Source organism: Hoplias malabaricus, chromosome 18 (assembly GCF_029633855.1).
Source record: "Hoplias malabaricus isolate fHopMal1 chromosome 18, fHopMal1.hap1, whole genome shotgun sequence".
Taxonomy (NCBI): Eukaryota; Metazoa; Chordata; class Actinopteri; order Characiformes; family Erythrinidae; genus Hoplias; species Hoplias malabaricus.
Window position 1 is genome coordinate 2123269 of NC_089817.1, and position 19919 is coordinate 2143187.

Here is a 19919-nt window from a genome sequence, read left to right on the forward strand (position 1 = left end):
TGTCTGTAACCCTTATCCAGTTCAGGGTCGCGGTGGGTCCAAAGTCTACCTGGAATCATTGGGCGCAAGGCGGGAATACACCCTGGAGAGGGCGCCAGTCCTTCACAGGGCAACACAGACACACACATTCACTCATACACTCACACCTACGGACACTTTTGAGTTTCTAATTCACCTACCAATGTGTGTTTTTGGAGCGTGGGAGGAAACCGGAGCACCCGGAAGAAACCCACGCAGACACAGAGAGAACACACCACATTCCTCACAGACAGTCATCCGGAGGAAACCCACACAGACACAGAGAGAACACACCACACTCCTCATAGACAGTCACCCGGAGGAAACCCACACAGACACAGAGAGAACATTTTTAAATAGAAATATTAATTAGTAAAGCGTCACAGTGGAGCAGCAGGTGGTGTCTCTGTCACAGCTCCAGGGTCCTGGAGGTTGTGGAGTGTGTTCCCACCTTGTGCCAGTGATTCCGGGTAGGGTTAGAGACAATGAATGAATGAATTAAAATGACTTAGTGTTTCTTTAAAGCCTACCCTCCTGCTGTTGAGAATTCACTAATGTGTTCATCTGTGTAGAGACTGACTGTGATTTGTCTGTGTCTCTCCGTCTCACAGAGGCACCTGTCTCCAGAGGAGTTTGAGGGTTTGTTCGGGATGCCCATCACAGACTTCGATCGGCTCTCCCTGTGGAAACGGAACGAGCTGAAGAAGAAAGTCTCTCTTTTCTAACACAAACTTCACCTTTAATACGGACTCTCCTCTGTACCGGCGCGAGAGACACAGCAAACTCACCGCACCCTCACATCAAACGTTAACCTGCTACTAACACAGCTCCGTAAATCAGACATCATCATCAGAGTACGACCAGCGTTCCGCTGGAGCCCGTGTCAGAGCCTGCGTCTGTCTCTGTTTGTGGTAATACAGAAGCTTACCGTCCTTCTGTGCTCCATATCCATCTTTTATCAGCTGCAGAATAAAAACCATAGGCGTCTAAAGTCACTGTCGTTCTCCTGAACATTATATTGACCTCCTACAGAGTTCAGTTCAGTCTTTTCTCTTTACACAGTGTTTCCCAGCTCCAGACCTGAAGCCCAAGACACGGCTGTGAGCATTTGACAGCTTTAAGACACGAGACTCCTCCCAGAGGTACTGGACATAGCTCCTTCACTCTGAAGGACACCGTTCCACTGCTCCACAGCCCGATGTCAGGTGCTGCTTGGCTTTGTGTCCACTCCTTAACTCACTTCAGCACATTTCCCTGCGGGGCTCAGGCTGGGATCAGTTTGAGTTGTTCTTGAGCTACATTCAGATTCTGATCAACCTTCCTGAATTAAGCCCTACTCTGATACTTAGTTCATTCATTCATTCATTCATTCATCTTCTTTAAGCATCTTCTCATCCTGATCAGGGTTTTGTTGTGTCCAGATCCTACACAGAATCACTGGAGCAGTGCAGGATAACACCCAGTCACTCACACACTCACTCACCCAGTCATTCACACACTGACCCAGTCACTCACTCACACACTCACCCAGTCACTCACACATACACTCACCCAGTCATTCACACACTGACCCAGTCACTCACACACACACTCACCCAGTCACTCACACACACACTCACCCAGTTATTCACACACACACTCACCCAGTTATTCACACACACACTCACCCAGTTATTCACACACACACTCACCCAGTTATTCACACACACACTCACCCAGTCATTCACACACACACTCACCCAGTCATTCACACACACACTCACCCAGTCATTCACACACACACTCACCCAGTCACTCACACACTCACCCAGTCACTCACACACACCTGTGGACAGTGTCACACAGTCACTCCACCTAACAGTGTGTGTGTGTGTGTGTGTGTGTTTGGACTGTGTGAGGAAAGAGGAGCCCATCCAGGAGAAAACAGGAGCAGAGAACCCTAGCCCTGTGCAGCTCTGTCAGAGTTCAGGACTAAAGCTGGAAACACTGGTGTTAAACCCCCTCTGAGACTGAGCTCTGAAGGAAGGTGAATGTTGAGGAGCCCTGTCTCTGGAGATGGAGACTGTGTACAAAACCGAGGCTTAGATTTCCTGTGAAACAGCTCAGCGTCAAGCTTACGTCCATAAAGTAAATATACTACAAGTAAAATAATAGAAGGACACAAACGACAATATAAAACTCTACTTCTAAAAGCCTGAATATCGCCTTAGACCTTTTTCTATTCGTCCAACTCTCAAAGTGCCCAGTTAATTTTGTAATATAGGCGTATATATAATATATATATTTACTCAAGGTCTTAATTGTGACACCTTTCTGTGCTGTCGTCATACTCTTATTTATTGTCTCCAAGAATCAGCCGCGTCGCTGCGTCAGTGTATTGTTTATTTATTTGTCTGATAGCCGTTTAGCGCTGGACGTCGTCCTCACGCTCGGGGTTTTTATTTATTCATGAACATTGCATGGATATTATCTAGCACAGTGTAAGCTACTGTAATGAAAGCAGCTCCTGCAGTGGGTTTTGGGTTTTGTTCGAGGAAAGAAAACCTCTCTGTCGTCCTGTTGCTCTGTAGAAATTATCTACTGGAACATATCCTACAATAACTATCATTATTATCATTACTATTATTATTATAACAGCTTAATCACATACTCACACACGCTCCATACGCCAGCCTGCTCCGCTCAGACTGCAGTCGTGGTTCACATTTACAGCCCACCGTCCTGAGTCACACCCTCAGAAAGAGAAAGGAGCTGAAAGTGGGGAGTTTGAAAGAGTGGTGGTGGGAGAAAAACGATGCACGATAATATCACAATACTGTGGAGAGGGAGGAGTATCGAAGCAGAGAGGCCCTTTAAAGACACCAGTGTAGCACTCGCGGCACTGTGAGACGGGGGAGGACACCGTTGGTCTTTAATGGCTTCCCGACTCTTTAGTAAAATTGGCCAACGACCATTAAATATTGACCAGTGGGTCCCTGGTGGACTGTGGGGCATGATGGGAGACATTTTGATTGGCTCCTCCCACTTTTAGCTGTGTGAGAAACTCTGGTAAATGCTACAGTATTTTATTATTGTTGCCGATACATTAAATATTTAAGGATATTTATCCTTTTAGACCTACATTATCTCCTCAAAAATACACTGTATTATAAAATATGAGATTTTTTAACTTTTGGAAGCGTAATTTGGGCAAAATATAGAACATTGTAAAAGTCTCAAACTGGGCGTGAAATAATACGTTTAAAACAGAAAGAATGAGAAGATTTACCCAGTGATAACACACTAACAATGACAATAAAAAATGTAAAAGGCTTTTCACTGCATCAAGGTGTCGTACAGCATTCAAAACAAAGGTTAACCAATCAGAACAGAGCTCTATTATGGTTCAGATATTGTGATATTATTGTGTTGTGGGACGTGTGATGACCCTCACGCCGACTGTAAAGGGTTTGACTAAAGGACAGACGTGGGGTTAAGCTCGGCTTGTGGACCTTATCGGGATCATTGATTTGTTTAGCCACGTTCAGCCTCATGGCCTCATCCTGTTGATGTGTCCATCCCTGCACTGCACGCTGAGTCCACAGTGATCACGTTTCTGTTCACAGCCTCGCGCCTCTCTCACGGATGCTTTTCTGTTTAAAAACGTTGTGTACTTGAACAAATAAAGCCATTGTGTCCGTTCTTGTGTTTTCATCTTTGAAACGAACAGTGGCGAGGTCCAGCGTCGTTCTCCCGAAAGCTGTATTTGTGAATTACACACTGTTTAGATCAGGGCTGACCTTTTCAGGTCTGATACTGATACCATACATAAACTGTTTGTACCGATCTGATACCACTGCTGAATTACACCGCACACCATAAGGACTGACTTTCACATTTCTAACAGAAATATGAACTAAATATAACAAATTTACACACAGATATAAAAGCACTAAGATGCTATTTATTTGTCACTAAAATGAACATTTGTGAAGGAGTTAAACTCAGAATAAAATATTTTACTTAAAATACTTAATACTTCAAATATTTTAAAATAAATCAAATGAAAATAAGTAGCTTCACTTTGTTGAACACAAACCGTATCAGTCTTATTTTTAAATATTAATGTAAACAAATTAAAATCCAGCAGCTGACCCTGAGAATAAACAAATAACTAGGTCAAATACAATCAGTAACAAACATTGTAAATGTGTAAACATTTAGTGCAATTTAAAATAAAATGTAGCAGCTGAAAAGAAGAAAAAAGAAGTAGCTTAAAAAACTTTGAAAGTGAATGGATCGTTCCCATGGATCGGACTGTTTACCCCACACCTGATCCAGCTAATTCTGTTACTGTCGGGACAGATATCCGATCCTAATATCGGACCGGTGCAGCCCTAGTTTAGATACAGTTTACTACAAATACATTAGCCGTCAGAGTTAAAGGCTAAGCACCACTTAATGGACCTCCATGAATATTCCACATTATTGTAGTTACTGACAGATATAAGTATGAATTAAAATGAAAATAGCTGCTTAATAAAAAATAAAACTGACAATTTTATTAAATTGACGGAAAAACCCGAGCTCGTTTCGGAAATTCTTGAACACGACTCTGACGTCACTGGAGGACAACAGCTGAACAACGCCGCGGTAAAACACCGTTATGACTGACTGTTATGACAGTATCTAGCTAAATAACCAACATTATTCATGACAGTAGCCTAGCAATAAGCTAAACTCAAATGTAGAGGTACCGTTATTCTTGTAAATGTGATCGAAGTCGAACTCGAATTCATCCGACACTATAAACCTCCGTAATGCAGCTACGTAGCCGAGTATAATCTGAGACACCGAGTTTAGCGAGTCAAGCTAACGTTAACTAACACCAACTAAAACAGGCGAAGTGAGTGTCCTTACCCTGTTTACCTCCATGTTACAGAGGCTCTTGAACATCTTTCGTTGGTGTCCTTACATGCCCATATTGTTGGAAAAGCGCCAGTGAAATGAGCTACAGATAACGGAGTGAGCGGAGGGTCCTTTCCAAAGTGCCCGTTTAAAGTGGACAAATTTAGTCCATTTTCTGGATATTTTGGGATCTTTGGGTCATTTGTTCACAGATGTCCCACTGTACATTGAATGATTGCAGCCAAAAACAACACACCTTTTCCTCATTTTGCATTAAATTAAGTGCAGCTTCTAGAGTGTTGTCCACCATCTACGTCACAGGCAAGACGCCTATTAGAGTTTCCCAACACCGCTGGGGGGGGGGGGGGGGGGACCAACGGTCTTTTAAACCTTATTCCTTCAATTAGTAAGAAATACCATGTTTTCTGACTCTCAATAAACACAAGTTAGGAACTCAAACTCCACTGTATTTATTTGTTTGACTCTTTCATAGAGCTGCTGCTTAGCCTTTAAAGGAATTAAAGTTTCACTGATTATGTGGTAAACTTTCATTTATTTAATTCAGACAAAACAGTTCCAGCTGTTCATTAATCAACAAAAACATCAATAACTAAACATTGTGGTCCACTGTTAATATTCTTTATACTTTGTCCTTTATTCAAAATCCCCAATCACTTCAAGAGACAGACTTCAAGAAAATGTGCCTGAAAATTTTCCAAAATTCAGTCTAAGAATTTGTATTTTCTGCTTTTCTCCCAAATCCATTCCCTGATGGAAACCCAGGAGCCGAACTGTATGTGTGTTGAAATCCAGCCGCAGTTCCGCTTGTAAACACTGGGTGGCGCTATGCACTCACACACAGGTTTCCAAAGCTTTGCGGACACCTGCTCCTCCAGGTGTGTGTTCCTCTCTAATGTAGCAACAGTCTCTATTTTTCTGGGAAGACTTTACACCATAATCTGGAACATTGTGGTGAGGATTTGATGGCATTCAGCCATGAGAGCATCAGTGAGGTCAGCTGCTGGTTTGGGAGGATTAGTTCTGGATCACAATCATCACTCCAGCGTATCCCAGAGGCCAAGCCCGAGAAAAAAACCCAGAGGGACGACATCCAGAGGCAACAATAGAGAAAAACGAAGTGAGAATTCTGTACACGTGAAGACAAAATAGAAAAAAACACTCAGCTGAAGGAAAACTTCTTCGCATCATTACAGCCGTAAAACAAGGTTTAACACAGCGCCACCATTCACCTACTGCTACAAACGCCGAGGGTCACTGCGACCTGCTCCCAGCGCCACGCTGTTTTCACCTGCAGCCTGTTAAAGCACATAACTGTTGACCTCTACATTGACCTCGTTTTTTATTTCTTTCAAAATGCTTATTGCCCATAAATTTAATATGTTCTCATAAATGTCTAACATTCAGTTCAGGCCTAGAGTTACTTGTATTCTCTCTATAAATTTTTGTAATTATTTTAGATAATTTTGTGCTAAGCTGCAAATTTTAAGTAAATAAAAAGCAACAAAAACATGCAAAAATTCAAGCGAGGTTTTGCCTTATGCCCCCGGAACAGAGGGAAAACCAGGGGCCACATGTTTCTGTGAATATCACAGGTGGTACTTGGAGATTTTGGTTTGATAACGAGTGGTACTTGGTCTAAAATGTTTGAGAACCACTGATATAAGGTATGGCGTGGAGCTGCAGTAGGCAGAGCTGCTGTTACACAGCTACAGGGTCTTTCATTGTGGGCTGGAGTCCCACCTTGGGTCACTGCCTGTGAAAACTCTGGTGTTCTCCCTGTGTCTGCATGGGTTTCCTCCACATGCTCCAACTTCCTCCCACCCTGCCCCCTGAACTGGATAAACGGTTAAAATGAATGAATGAATTAATGTATGAATAAACGAATGACGTCACAAGCAGGGCTCCGTACTTTAGAACATAGGTTTAAGCTTCTATACATTTTCTCTTTTTGCTTTGTAGTTTTAACGCCCTCTGAGAACTTCATTTCCCATGATGCTTCACGTCCCACCCTCTTCGCCATGTTGTAGGAAATGTTGGTGTGTGGATTAGAGTAGAGTTTAATCCGAGTGCAGCAGAGACGGAGATTAAACACACACACACACACTTTCTGTCTGCCTGTCTCTCTCTCTCTCTCACCCACACACACACACACACATTCTCTCTCTCTCACTGACACACACACACACACACACACACAGCTGAGAGAACGGGGACTGAACCGGGGCTCAACCCACAGCGGAGAAAACGGAGAGAGCAACTCGGAACCACGGGACCGAACCTGAACCCAAACACCCACCGATAACGGTGACGGCTCTGTTATCGAAGAAGCACCGGCGGTGTTCTGGGGACGCATTTCCCGCTTTCAGCGCTCCATTCTCCGCAGAGAGACGCGCAGAGCCTCGGCTGAAAACCCGCGGGACACGAAATAATACCCGCGCTGAAATCAACCCCCCCGCGCCCCGCAGCGGTGTGTCCTCCCCCCTCAGCCGCGCGGCACGCACCCGAGGCCGGCCTGCAGCCCCACTCCGCCCGCTGCACTCCGCGGCTAGCGAGCTGACTCCGTTAGCTACGGGGGTTAGCTTCGCGAGGGTTTTCTGTTTGAGAATATTAACACGGACTGTTACCCAGGATGTCGGCGAAGGACCAGAATAAGCAGTCCACGGTCGACCGGCCGGTTAAGTGTAAGATTTATGATGACATTTATTATAATTATTATTTATTGTTTATGTTTTACAGCTCTATTTTGGCGGTAGCCTGCCTTTCCTTTGCTCCTTTTAGCAGCAGCTAACTAGCCTCAGTTAGTGTCAGCCAGAGGCAGCAGCAGAGTGCTGTTTTCTAAAGCTAGCTGTGTGTTCTGGGTAATTTTTATTTACCCTTAAAGTTAGGTTACATTTTATTGGGTTTCATATTTCTGACAGTTTTCTACTGCTTTTCGTGTTGTTAGCTCACGCTGCTAACCTCCCTTTGCCCAACTGTGAAGTTATTTCCTTTCTGTCTGTTTTAACACAGTCCTAGAGGAGTAGCAGTTTTGTTTGTGTTTAAAACACAAGAGGGTAACATTTTCTTAGTTTGTGGGAGAGCATTGTTTGTGTTTTAAGCAGAGGGTGTAAAATGTGATTTGCAGTGTGTCTAAACTCATTGTCCTGTTCACGTCGTTGTGCTGCAAACACAGACAGTAGTCCATCACTTCCTAGCCCCATCTCACTCTGTTCTTCAGTGGTCAGGACCCCCTCAGAGCAGGTGGACGTTATTTGGATGGCGGACCATTCTCAGCGCTGCGGTGACCCTGACCTGCTCTGTGGGGGTCCTGACCACTGAGGATCAGGGTGAAAGGGGCTCAAATAATACGCAGAGAGTGGCGTGTAATATAGTTTGTAATTATAGAACTCCAGAGTGCTACTGTGTGACCATTGGAGCTGAGAGAGTGGACAGAAACCAGGAGGTACCTACATTACCTACATTAATTTACCCTGTAGATCTGTAACACCCACTGCCAATCAAGTGTGAGCTAGAGGAGTGCAAGGCCCCACCCAGTACTGGTTGTGGAGCAGTGGACCTGTGATCTCAGGAGTGATGGAGCTCTATGTAGTACCTGTGGGATGAGCTGGAGCGATGTTTGTGATCCAGAACTAATCATCCAACGTTAGTGTTCCAGTATCTAGTGTAAAATCCTCCCAGAAGAGCAGAGGCTGTTGCTGCAGTAAAGCAGGAACACACCTGATCAATGCCCTTCATTTCTGAAGAGACGCAGGGTGAGCTGGCGTCTTGAAACCTTGGGACAAGTGGTGTATTGTCAAAAAATGTCTATAACTAACATGTTTCTTTAAACCAAAAACTGTTTATTAAAGTTTAGTAAACGATAGATAATAGTGAAGATATCCTGCATCCACCTTTCTTCTGTTTCCAGATTAAAAAGAGCTTTTCTTTAAAGTACTCATTACTTAAGTGCGAAACTCAATGTGAAAGCTGCATGTCTTTTATCCAGTAATGGACAAGACATGGGTTCATCTCATTTATGTTTTACTGCTCTGACACTTTGTGAGGCTGATTTTAGCCTCAGAAGGAATCTGACCCAGCTTTAAGCCCCTGAGTTGATAGAAGCTGTCTGTGCCATTGCTCTTAACCTTCGTCTGCCTCTGTCTGTCAAGCTTTGTGGTGGTAAAGGCCAACTGCAGCCTTGCAGGCCACACCCCAGGCTGAGCCAAACACAAGTCTTAAGGCTGGATTACACTCTCCCCACTGAGGGCTATGGGAATGTTGAGGAATTGGGGGCACAGTCTCTTTTATACTTGTACTTAGAAGAGACATTGGGATATTCTCCTATTCTCTTGGAGGCAATGTGTAATGTGGTGTTTTTCCACTGCATGGCACTTGCACCGCTGTTCCACCAGACAAATCTGAGCCCTGGAAGCGTGTTCTTGTTTAGTGGCTGTTCTCTCGTGGTTCAGAGCGAGTCGAGTAGGGACTAAACCGTGGCGTGTAAACCTTGCAGAGCGCTGATCGTCCAGAGAGAGTCGTCACTCTACGCCACGCAACGCAGACGACCAGCACCAACTCTCCATCTGTAAAATCTCCAGCCGCAGCAGAGATCACGTTTGCTTTTATCCGACTCACGACGGCAGCTCGTAAAATGACGCCGTGGTCTTTTGAAGAGGTTCAAACGCTCCTTGGATCGGTGGCCGACGAAAGAATCCAGCGAGAGCTGGACGCTGCAACAAGGAAGGAACAAACTCTACTGATCTGTCTGAACTGATGACGGAGCTGTGTTCAGTCCCAAACAACAACAACAACAACACGCCACGGCACCATGAGTAAACACCGCTTAACGTTACCGCCACCATTGTCGTGGTTTCCAAAGCCCACTGTTCCCCTTAGAGATAACACCCAATATATTTTGGGAGTGGAAAAGCGAACAGGGTTGAGAAGCAGGTGGAGGCGTGCCAAGCCAAGCTGAGTAGGTACCATTCAATGGAACAATAGTTTTCATACCGTAATAGTTTTCATTTGTTCTGCTGAAGAGGGACATTTTGTGTTGAGACAAGATGAAAGACCATGGGATCTGGCTCATTTACTTACATTTCGGTTGTCTGGGAAACTGAATAATTTCCCAATGACAAGCTGTAGTGCACTGGATGTGTAAAGCTCAAGAGTGGTACTACCTGACTATCATGTATTATTATTGTTCACACGCTAGGACAAGCTCAATATGAATTAAAACTAAATCTATTTGGGTTAATTTTACAAATTATCATAGCATTTGCTTATTTTTAGCTACAGATCCAGTAAAATTAAATGCAGATATTTTAGCGCAGGAACCCAGCGTTTCCTAAACATCCTGCTCTTCTTTTTCATGGCACAGAAACCATGGTCAGTGGTCAGAACTAGACGTCCGAGTGCCACCAATCAGAGTAAAGAGGCTTAAAAGGTTTGGGGCTTATGTTGATAGAAATTGAGAGACTGTGCCATCTGAATGAAGGACATGCGTTCTTAACACTACTTTGTTGGCTCCAATACAAACAAAGGCCTCCGTCTGAGGTTCTGTCCGTCTTAAAGACATTGACCCGCCTCGGTCGGGATATCCGTCGAGGGAGATGTTCCTGTCCGAGGCCAGGGAGTTCCCGGTGTCAGAGGAGATGAGTCTGCGTGAGCAGTGCACTAATTGGATCGTTAGGCCTGGGTTTGTTCGCCTAAAAGTGCTCCAGGGAACTTTAGCTCAGTTGATTAAAGCTGTCCTGTCTTGCGGCTCCCAGTCGATGTGAGCTTCTCTCTGTCTCTCATGAGCTGCCTTTAGGGCTGAAATGGGATCGATTTTATATCGCAATCGCAGTTTGCAAGAGTGCAGTTTTCTGTTTGTGAGAGCTGTAGGTTTTACTACACACTGGGAAACTGGGTCTACATATGTTGGACCAATCAGAAGCGTGCTTTGACTTCACAACCACATTATAAACATGTTTTCTGACTTATGCAGCACACAGAGAACTGGGTGGTGTTGAATTACAGTGTGTGGGTTGGTGGGATTGTATTCAGATATTTTCCCCATGGCGCTAAGTCCTGCTCCTTGTCTGTTTGGGAGTTCTAGGTCACTAACTTAAGGAACCGGTGCTTCTGTCTGACAGTTCCTTAACCTGAATTACCCAAAAGTCAGTTTGCATATTGTCTTTGCGCACACGTTTATGGTGAGCATTACAGGTATAGGGCAGCGCTGCATCATGGGTATTTCCCAAGTGCTCCTGTTGATCCTGAATACTCATCCTGCCCGAGCTGGACCCTAGGAGACGGTGATAATATTCGCTACACAACACCAAACATCCACATTTTTTCTCAATTGAAGGGTGTTAATAGATAGCACGTTCCACTTTTCTTGTAGTAACAGCTTCTGTACCTTTTGGAAAAGCGGTAGATTTATCTCTGTGGCATTTGCTGTGAGGATTTTATGGCAGCGGGGTGGTCAGGTAAGATCAGCTGATGCTGAATCATGTGTTATTGGAACTGCTCCTCCGGCCAATGTTGGGGGTCTTTGCATTGGGAAAAGTGAATGCAGGCTCAGGTGCAGCTGCTCCAAAGCATCCAATTTCAGTTTTTTTCTGTGTTCTCTCTGTGCCCACATTAAAGTAACACTTCACCCATTATCAGTGACACCTACAAACTTCTCTTTTTACACGTAGTGTTGTTTGGAGTGGCATTGCTGTTGCTGACATACGATTAAGTGGTGCGGATGTCAAATTACTGTGAAAGCCGTGCTTTGTGTGGCAGCGTTGTCGACGAACAGGACCCCGTCTCTTTCTCGTGAACCTGAGAACAAAAACGAGCGGGATTATAAAGCAGGGTGTTGTTTTTCTCGTTGGCCGCGAGGACGACGTGAAGCTGGGCCGTGATTGAAGTGGTGAGTGGGAGTCGAGTTCGTCGTGTTGATGAGCGCTCGCCTGAAGCCCACAGACGTACGCCGTCTCTTTCAGCCCTCTGCGTTAAGTGCTATCGAATGTTTTGATTAGGCCTTTCGCCAGACGACTCAGACTTTTTCTCACTCGGGCACAAGACTGCGGCGGGGTGACATGCCGTCAGCCGTCGGAGTTTAAGATCTGAGCGCGAGTACAGCGCAGTCTTGAAGGAGGCCTTAAAAATAGGGGTCAACTTAAGAGTCGTGTCTGAAAGTTAGGGTCAAGGTCGCAGTCGAGTGGTTGGGCTCTTGTCTGTGTTTTTAAAGAGTGGCTGTGGACTGTAGAGCGTTGTATTATTTCAAAAACAGTCCCAATGGGGATTGGATTAATTTTCCTGGGGGGCTGTCTGTAGTAAAAACTCTGTAGTGAGACTCATGCATCAGGACAGCAGTGAAACACCGGAGAAAGCTACAGGTTCTAGTTTCCAAACTATATCACGTTATCACGCGATGAGTGGGGTTCTAATTGTCTGATTATATCAATATTAAATTAATAATTTACACATGCAGCTGCCATTATAATCACTCTTTTTCTCAGCTTGCATCGTCACCCTCTTCTCAATGATTGTGCTTGTGCTTTCTTCTGAGAAACAGAGCCCAGGCCGCGTAGATGTAAACCCATCTGGATTGAGCTTTATGCACTGGCTGCTCCAAAATCACCCTCTTCATTTTTAAAGTTTAAAAAACCGAGGTCACGTCCAAAAACCTGCTTTAAATTACACCTTAACCTTCAGGTAAATCCAGCTGAGGCGGTAAACTGGTGAATCTTTCCTCAGATGTTTGTAATGAATGGTGAACTGTAACTCCTGCAAGACCCTTCAAAAGGGCAGTGGTTATAAAAAGGAGCGCAGCTATGAATGGCTTCCATTGAACTTTAAATAAGTTTCTGTGATCACTTCTCTATTTTCAAACCAAGTGCCCTCAGAGCTGAATGTGACTTGGTTTAGTCAAGCTTAGTTTTCCCTGAGAATCAAGAGCTTTAGCGTGGGACCGGTCTTCTGCAGCTCAGGCCCAAAATCACCCCCTCGCCTTTAGAGTCCGACCCCCCTCTCTCTCTGACTGTTCTGAGGGTTTGAATTAATTCTGTGATGTGTGTGGAATAGTTCTCACAGTGTCTGTGTTGTTTTAGTGTGTCAGAGCCCGTGAGATGTTATTACTTACCCCAGGAGGTTACTTCACGCTGATCTAGTCAGTGCTTCTTGTTTAAAACGTGTTACTAAATTCAACAGGCTCTGAACACAGCAGGTCAGACATGAAACAACACCACAACTGCAATTTTAATCCTATTTGGTTTATTACATGCTTTTTACAGTCCGAGTTCCAAGTGAGCGCTGATGAGGCAACAGGAAACCTTGAGAGGAACCAAGGCTCAAAAGGGGAACCCATCTTCTGCTCCACACCAGAGCTGAACAAACAAAGAGCAGTGTGTAGACAGAGAGCAGTATGAATGTATTATAGAGATGTAATGAGGATTAAATTAAGGATTCAACATTTTACTCTTAATCTGAAACTTGGCACACAGGGGACTGTGCCATTAATGAGGCTCTAACGGCGGAATTAACCAAAACTAATGGAAATGATGGAGCTGGTTACACTTCATTTCAGTAGCTTTACTGAGTCCACACCTCGGTTTAACTACTCCTGCAGTTTAAAATAAAGAAACTAGAACGGCGTCTGAACAATAGGATAAACGTTTTTTAAACTGGCTCCTCCAGACAGGACGTAAACAGCTTTAACACCCATTCCCCACTGGATTAAAATCACACTGCCCTCCAGACTGGGGGTTAAACCGGCCCTGACCTCCAGTCAGTGATTGGACAGACTCAGACGAGGGGGCGGAGCCATTGTAAAGTCTGTACTCGACGTCAGAAGTGGAGCAGAATCAGAACGACTCGTTTTATCCCACGATTTCTGATGTAGGCGGGGTCTTGTTTCACAGTGTGTGGGTTGGTGGGCTTTGGTTCATTCGTCCTAAAATGAATGCCAGTGCTTTGAACGTGTGGTTTGTCTTTTGTCCGCTTTAAAGCTTTGGCAAGATGCACGTTTTCAAAATCAATTCCTGACAGAGGGGAAAGTGTGAGGCCGAGTGCCCACCCAAACACCTTTTTGTAACTGGCAGCTTGCAAAGCAGGCAGTGTGGTTTGATTGTGGCAGAGTGTGGTTTAACTGCCCTGTGGTGGCGTGCAAAGTGTGGAAGTGTGGTTTAATCACACGTGTGTGTGTGTATTTATGTGTGTAGTTCACTGGTGGTTGCAGAGAGGAAATAGTGCAGGGAACATCCACAGCTGAAATGCCCTTGAGCAAGGCACTGAACCCCCAAATGCTCCACGTGGATGGCTGCCCGCCGCTCTGGTTGTGTTCACAGCCCCTGGTGCACAAGTGTGTGTTTGTACATTGTACAATGACAAATAATTGCACATTTGGTGTTGGTGTTACAGACGTGGAGACCACCGTAAAGAAGAATCTCAACAGATCATTTCACGTCAGAACACCCTGAATACTCGTGTACACTCTGTTTACACTGAATTTGGATGATTCCAGTTAAAATGAGGTGTTCAGAAATAATAACCAGGTTAGAAATGGATGTCCGTGTCCTCTGGTTGTTTCAGACCCTGCTCTGGAGTGGTGTTCACATCTAAAGGGTCTGTGGGAGCGATTAGTATTTGTTAGTAAAATCTCCCTCCTTCCTGCGGATGGCTGTTCATGTCTGCATGCAAATCTGGAGACTTAAGCGCTCTCATTTTCTGCGTGCCTCTCCCCGAGGCGAGGGAGAGTAGTGTTACTGCTGCAGTTGAAAGAGGCAAATGAGCAGGTGTCCTGTATTTATTCTCTCAGCTGTGAAAGAGGCAGCGCCTTTGTCTTCCTCCTACTGTCCATTAAGCAGAAAAACAGATGAGATTAGGGCTTTGATTGGCCATAGAGCTCCAAACCATTACCCTGCCTCTTCTAATGCTGTATGAATTGATTTGAGCTGCTTTCATAAAACCAGCTTAAAGGATCATTTCGCCTGAAAATCACATTTTCATATTTGTACGGATTATCTGTCACTGATACAGTGAGTAGTTTTCGAATGCTGTGGGTTTGCTGAGGTAGAAAAGCTTCTTCCACGCTTTGGATCTGTCACCAGAGCAGGAGAAAAAAGGGACTATGTTGTTTTCTTTCATTTCAATCCAAAGGAATATGCTCTATTTTAAGGGTGGGTTTAACAACTTGTCCTGCCATTTACAAGCATCCCCACTGTATACAATAATATCACAGAGAAACGGTAACGTGTGTGTACAGAGTGTTTAATCTCCCTGCGGTAGGATTGGCAGAGTGTGGTTTAATTGCCCTGCGGTAGCTCGAGGAGTGGCAGAGTGTGGTTTAATTGCCCCGCGGTAGCTCGAGGAGTGGCAGAATGTGGTTTAATTGCCCCGCGGTAGCTCGAGGAGTGGCAGAGTGTGGTTTAATTGCCCTGCGGTAGCTCAAGGAGTGGCGTAGTGTGGTTTAATTGCCCTCTGGTAGCTTGAGTAGAGGCAGAGTATGGTTTAATTGCCCTGCAGTAGCTCGAGTAGTGGCAGTGTGGGGTTTAATTGCCCTGCAGTAGCTCGAGTAGTGGCAGAGTATGGTTTAATTGCCCTGCTGTAGCTTGAGGAGTGGCAGAGTATGGTTTAATTGCCCTGCGGTAGCTCGAGTAGTGGCAGAGTGTGGTTTAATTGCCCTGCTGTAGCTCGAGGAGTGGCAAAGCGTGGTTTAATTGCACTGCGGTAGCTCGAGGAGTGGCAGAGTATGGTTTAATTGCCCTGCGGTAGCTCGAGGAGTGGCAGAGTGTGGTTTAATTGCCCTGCGGTAGCTCGAGGAGTGCCGGAGTGTGGTTTAATTGCCCTGTGGTAGCTCGAGGAGTGGCAGAGTATGGTTTAATTGCCCTGCGGTAGCTCGAGGAGTGCCGGAGTGTGGTTTAATTGCCCTGCTGTAGCTCGAGGAGTGGCAGAGTATGGTTTAATTGCCCTGCGGTAGCTCGAGGAGTGGCAGAGTGTGGTTTAATTGCCCTGCGGTAGCTCGAGTAGTGGCAGAGTGTGGTTTAATTGCCCTGCGGTAGCTCGAGGAGTGCCGGAGTGTGGTTTAATTGCCCTGCTGTAGCTCGAGGAGTGGCAGAGTATGGTTTAATTGCCCTGCGGTAGCTCGAGGAGTGGCAGAGTGTGGTTTAATTGCCCTGCGGTAGCTCGAGGAGTGGCAGAGTGTGGTTTAATTGCCCTGCGGTAGCTCGAGGAGTGCCGGAGTATGGTTTAATTGCCCTGTGGTAGCTCGAGGAGTTCCGGAGTGTGGTTTAATTGCCCTCTGGTAGCTCGAGTAGTGGCAGAGTATGGTTTAATTGCCCTGCGGTAGCTCGAGTAGTGGCAGTGTGTGGTTTAATTGCCCTGCTGTTGCTTGAGGAGTGGCAGAGTATGGTTTAATTGCCCCGCGGTAGCTCAAGGAGTGGCAGAGTAAGGTTTAATCTCCCTGCGGTAGCTCGAGGAGTGGGCAGTTTTTGGTTAAATTGGCTCACCCTAGTGTACTGAAGGGTTGCCGTTAAATTGAGGAAGCAGTCTGTGCTAGATTTGCATAAATGGAGAGACAGAGCGAATGGGCAGTGAATGTAATCACTGGCCAAAATTGTCCTTTAAATCTTGTCTTTTTTTTTATATTGTGTTTATTGTGACATTTCTGTAAGTCTCGCTTCTTGAGGTTGAAATCTTACAGCTCTGGCACTCTGCAGAATTGTTCCCCTTTCTTTATCACTGTATTTCTTTCTATATTCTCTCTCTCACTCACACTTACATCTCTCTCACTTCCTCTTTTTTATTTCTTTCTCTCTGTGGCGTTGTATTGAGCTCCATTGTAAGAACACCGTTCCACTGCTCCACAGCCCAGTGCAGGTGGTCTTTACCCCCCCCCCCCCCCCCATAGCCCACATTTAGCATGAAGCATTATGACATTAGGCAACGGCTGCATCTCAGGACAGAAGCATAAAGCAGATGAATGATGTCCTCCTCTCATCGGTGCTGCCGGTGCCTGTTGTGGCAGGCCCCGCGGTTAAAGCCTGTGCCGTCTGTGTTTGGCATGTTTTTGCGGTGAAGGCAGCGGAACGGTTCGTGTGAACGCTGGAAAACGAAGAAGCCCATGATTCCTGCCTCGTCACGTCTCTGCAGTTTTGTTGGAAGCTCTGGAAGTGTTTCATCTCTCTAACCGATTCCGCAGAAGTGGACAAGCCCAGGCTGAGCTCAGGATGACGATGCGACATGAGAAAAGATCTTGATCAAGGAGTTGCACAAATTCAGTTTACGTCTGAGTTCACTTTCCTCATCGTGAGCAGCAGTGGAGTTGGTCTGAACGTTTAAGAAGCAGTGTGCTCTTCTTTTTTACAGTCGAATGGGAAATGGAGTGAGTGAGTGAGTGAGTGAGTGAGTGAGTGAGTGAGTGAGTGAGTGAGTGAGTGAGTGAGTGAGTGAGTGAGTGAGTGAGTGAGTGAGTGAGTGAGTGAGTGAGTGAGTGAGTGAGTGAGTGAGTGAGTGAGTGAGTGAGTGAGTGAGTGAGTGAGTGAGTGAGTGAGTGAGTGAGTGATAGATAGATAGATAACTGTTTACACATTATTAACAATGTGTGTTTTAATGGTAAATAAATAGAACTGTCTGCGTCGTGAACGTGACTCGCTTGTGTGCTACGCTTATAACTTAAGGCTTCCACTAGAGGGCAGACCAGAGAATGACGGGTAATTGGACATAGCCTTCTTCTAAACGTTCTGCAATTGTAATGCTGTTGATCGCACTGCCCCCTTCGGTTTACACGTGAACTACATCTTGCGTATGCGCAGTGTTTATTTTCTAAGGACGTGCTCTTATTGTGTATTCAGTTTAACGGCTCTAGTACTCCACATTGCCTTTCCACAACATTGAGCTACTGAGGTATTTTCCAAGGAATCGAGGGGCAGAGGAGGCAGGTAAACAGCAGTTGTTCAGTGAGGTGGGTGCCAAGGATGATTAATCTCCTCGCTCTCAAGTCTAAACTATATTATTTTAACTCTTACCGTGCCACTCTTACCTTTCAGTGAGTACTACACTGCAACCAGAGAGTCCTCAAATGCTGCGGCTGACTGAAGTAACCCGATGACGGCTAATGCTCTGCGCTTTTCTGTGGCTGTGGATTCTCTCACACACAGGAGAGATTTCCTTCCCACGACAAACCTGCATTTCTGCATTTTTTCAGTAGTACTCCCTACTCCCCCACACTTTTGTCAGCTTGTATCAGTAGTTTAATCAGTGTTGGAGTGAGAGACTGAGGGAAGTGACAGTACAAGAATGCGTGAGATGGATAGTGTGTGACCGAGGGAGTTATGGGCATGATCATTTAATTGTGCTGAAAATATTGATTGAGTAATTGAGAGAGAGAGAGAGAGAGACAGATAGTGAGTGAGACAGACGGCTAGTGGGAGAGACTACCAATAAAGAGAGTCATCCAGGAAGGAATCAAGTGTTTTCTCCGGCCCGATTAGGTTCTGGTTCTCATAAATCCAGTGTGAGAGCAGATCTCTGGCCTCCGACCCCAGGGGAATTGTCCGTGGTGTTAAACCTGCAGCGACTGAACCTGGAATGCTGGGCTGAAGGTGGCTTTGCCTAATCCCACATTCTTCACACTCCCCCCTCTCTCTGTTTCGGCCCGAGGCCCTGAATGAGCCCGATATTCTTCACCAAACTTAGCCTCGACTTCAGGAGTAAACCCGAGGCTCGCTCTGTTCCAGTTAACCACACACACTTGACTATCCGGTGTCTCCCTGCTGTTTCCCTGCTGGCGCTGAACCGAACCGAACCCGAAATGAAAATCCACTTTTTAAACCTCACTTGCACTGTTTGTCATCGTTTTACTTCCTTTAAACTGTCAGTTTTTCTTGCTCCAAATATGTCCTGTGCACTACAGCCAGTGACACAGTGGTAGAACACGTTTAATCATTAACTGTGACACATTCCCCCTCCTCCACAAGCCCCACAGCAGCTAAACAGCCTTCAGCACCTGTTCCTTTAAATGATAATTAGCCGCTCGCTGTTCACCCCGACCCCGAGCGCACAGCAGTGAGGAGCGAGGAGCAGAAGCTCTGGTTTTTAGCCGTTTTCACTCTGTTCTCTTTCTTCTCCGTTTTTACTCAGTGCTCTTATTTCTCCGCGCTCGTTGTGTCTGTTTTACTGCGTTTAACCTCGTCTTTGTGCTCTCACATAAAGACGGGTCCAGCGCTGTGATTGGACAGACTCAGACGAGGGGGCGGGGCCATTCTAAAGTCTCTGCACTTGATGTCAGAAGTGGAGCAGAATCAGATTGACTCGTTTTATCCTGTGTTTCTGACTCAGGCGGCGCACAGAAACCTGACTGCAGTCTTGTTTCACAGTGTGGGGGTTGGTGGGCTCCAGATAAACACGTTAATGTGGACATGCACTGAACAAGGGATTTTTTTATGTAACATAAAATGCTTCAACTCTGACATGAATTTAAAGAATGAAAGAAAATATATATTGTGTGCATCGATGAAAGAAATGGCTCTGTTCTTTGTAATTTCTGTCAGTACACGGGGTCCTTCAGGGCACAGCTAAAAACAATGTGAAACAGCAGTGAGTCTCCTCTTACCCTGTGTGTAGCAGCTAACACACACACACACACACACACACACACACACACACACACACACACTCAGCCCGCAGGCAGTAGAACAGAGCCAAGACTAAAGACGAAACGCCTTTTTATTTGAGTCATCTACGTTCATCGTTCACACACAAAGACACTGACTTTCAGGACGCTACACGTTTTTGTTTTTGGAGCCAGGGAAAATATACAAGGTTTTTTTTATTGCCCAGAGGCATTAACATCGCTCGCTGTTGGATGATTCCATCACGGTGCCCAGTGGAATGTAATGAGCCTGTGTAGGGGGCAGGTGGGGCTTAACGGCTGCTGGTGTCCGTCTTTAATAAGAGCAGTGTTATCAAAATCAGAACTAACTTTCAATTACATTCATTCACTTTTAACACTTCATTCACACCTTCACCCTGAAATTCAC

At 45.5% G+C, this 19919-nt stretch overlaps 2 protein-coding genes and 1 long non-coding RNA gene across 5 annotated transcripts in view; 2 read left to right on the forward strand and 1 right to left on the reverse strand.

Moving 5' to 3' along the window:
• dmtn (dematin actin binding protein) overlaps positions 1-3879 on the forward strand; it is a 35778-nt gene extending 31899 nt beyond the window's left edge. Inside the window, exon 16 of the mRNA XM_066651267.1 lies at positions 630-3879. Coding sequence (XP_066507364.1) covers positions 630-743 — 114 coding nt within the window. The 3' untranslated portion in view covers positions 744-3879. The remainder of the gene's footprint in view (positions 1-629) is intronic.
• Positions 3880-6941: 3062 nt separating this feature from the next.
• ppp3ccb (protein phosphatase 3, catalytic subunit, gamma isozyme, b) overlaps positions 6942-19919 on the forward strand; it is a 41891-nt gene continuing 28913 nt past the window's right edge. For all 3 annotated transcript variants that reach the window (XM_066650393.1, XM_066650394.1, XM_066650395.1), the window contains exon 1: positions 6942-7607. In XM_066650393.1, the coding sequence (XP_066506490.1) occupies positions 7556-7607 (52 nt within the window). In that variant the 5' untranslated portion in view covers positions 6942-7555. The remainder of the gene's footprint in view (positions 7608-19919) is intronic.
• LOC136674234 (uncharacterized) lies at positions 14347-18204 on the reverse strand. Its single transcript, XR_010796026.1, has 2 exons — positions 17921-18204; positions 14347-14732 (listed from the first exon to the last, which is right to left on the reverse strand). It is a non-coding gene; the product is annotated as an uncharacterized lncRNA (long non-coding RNA).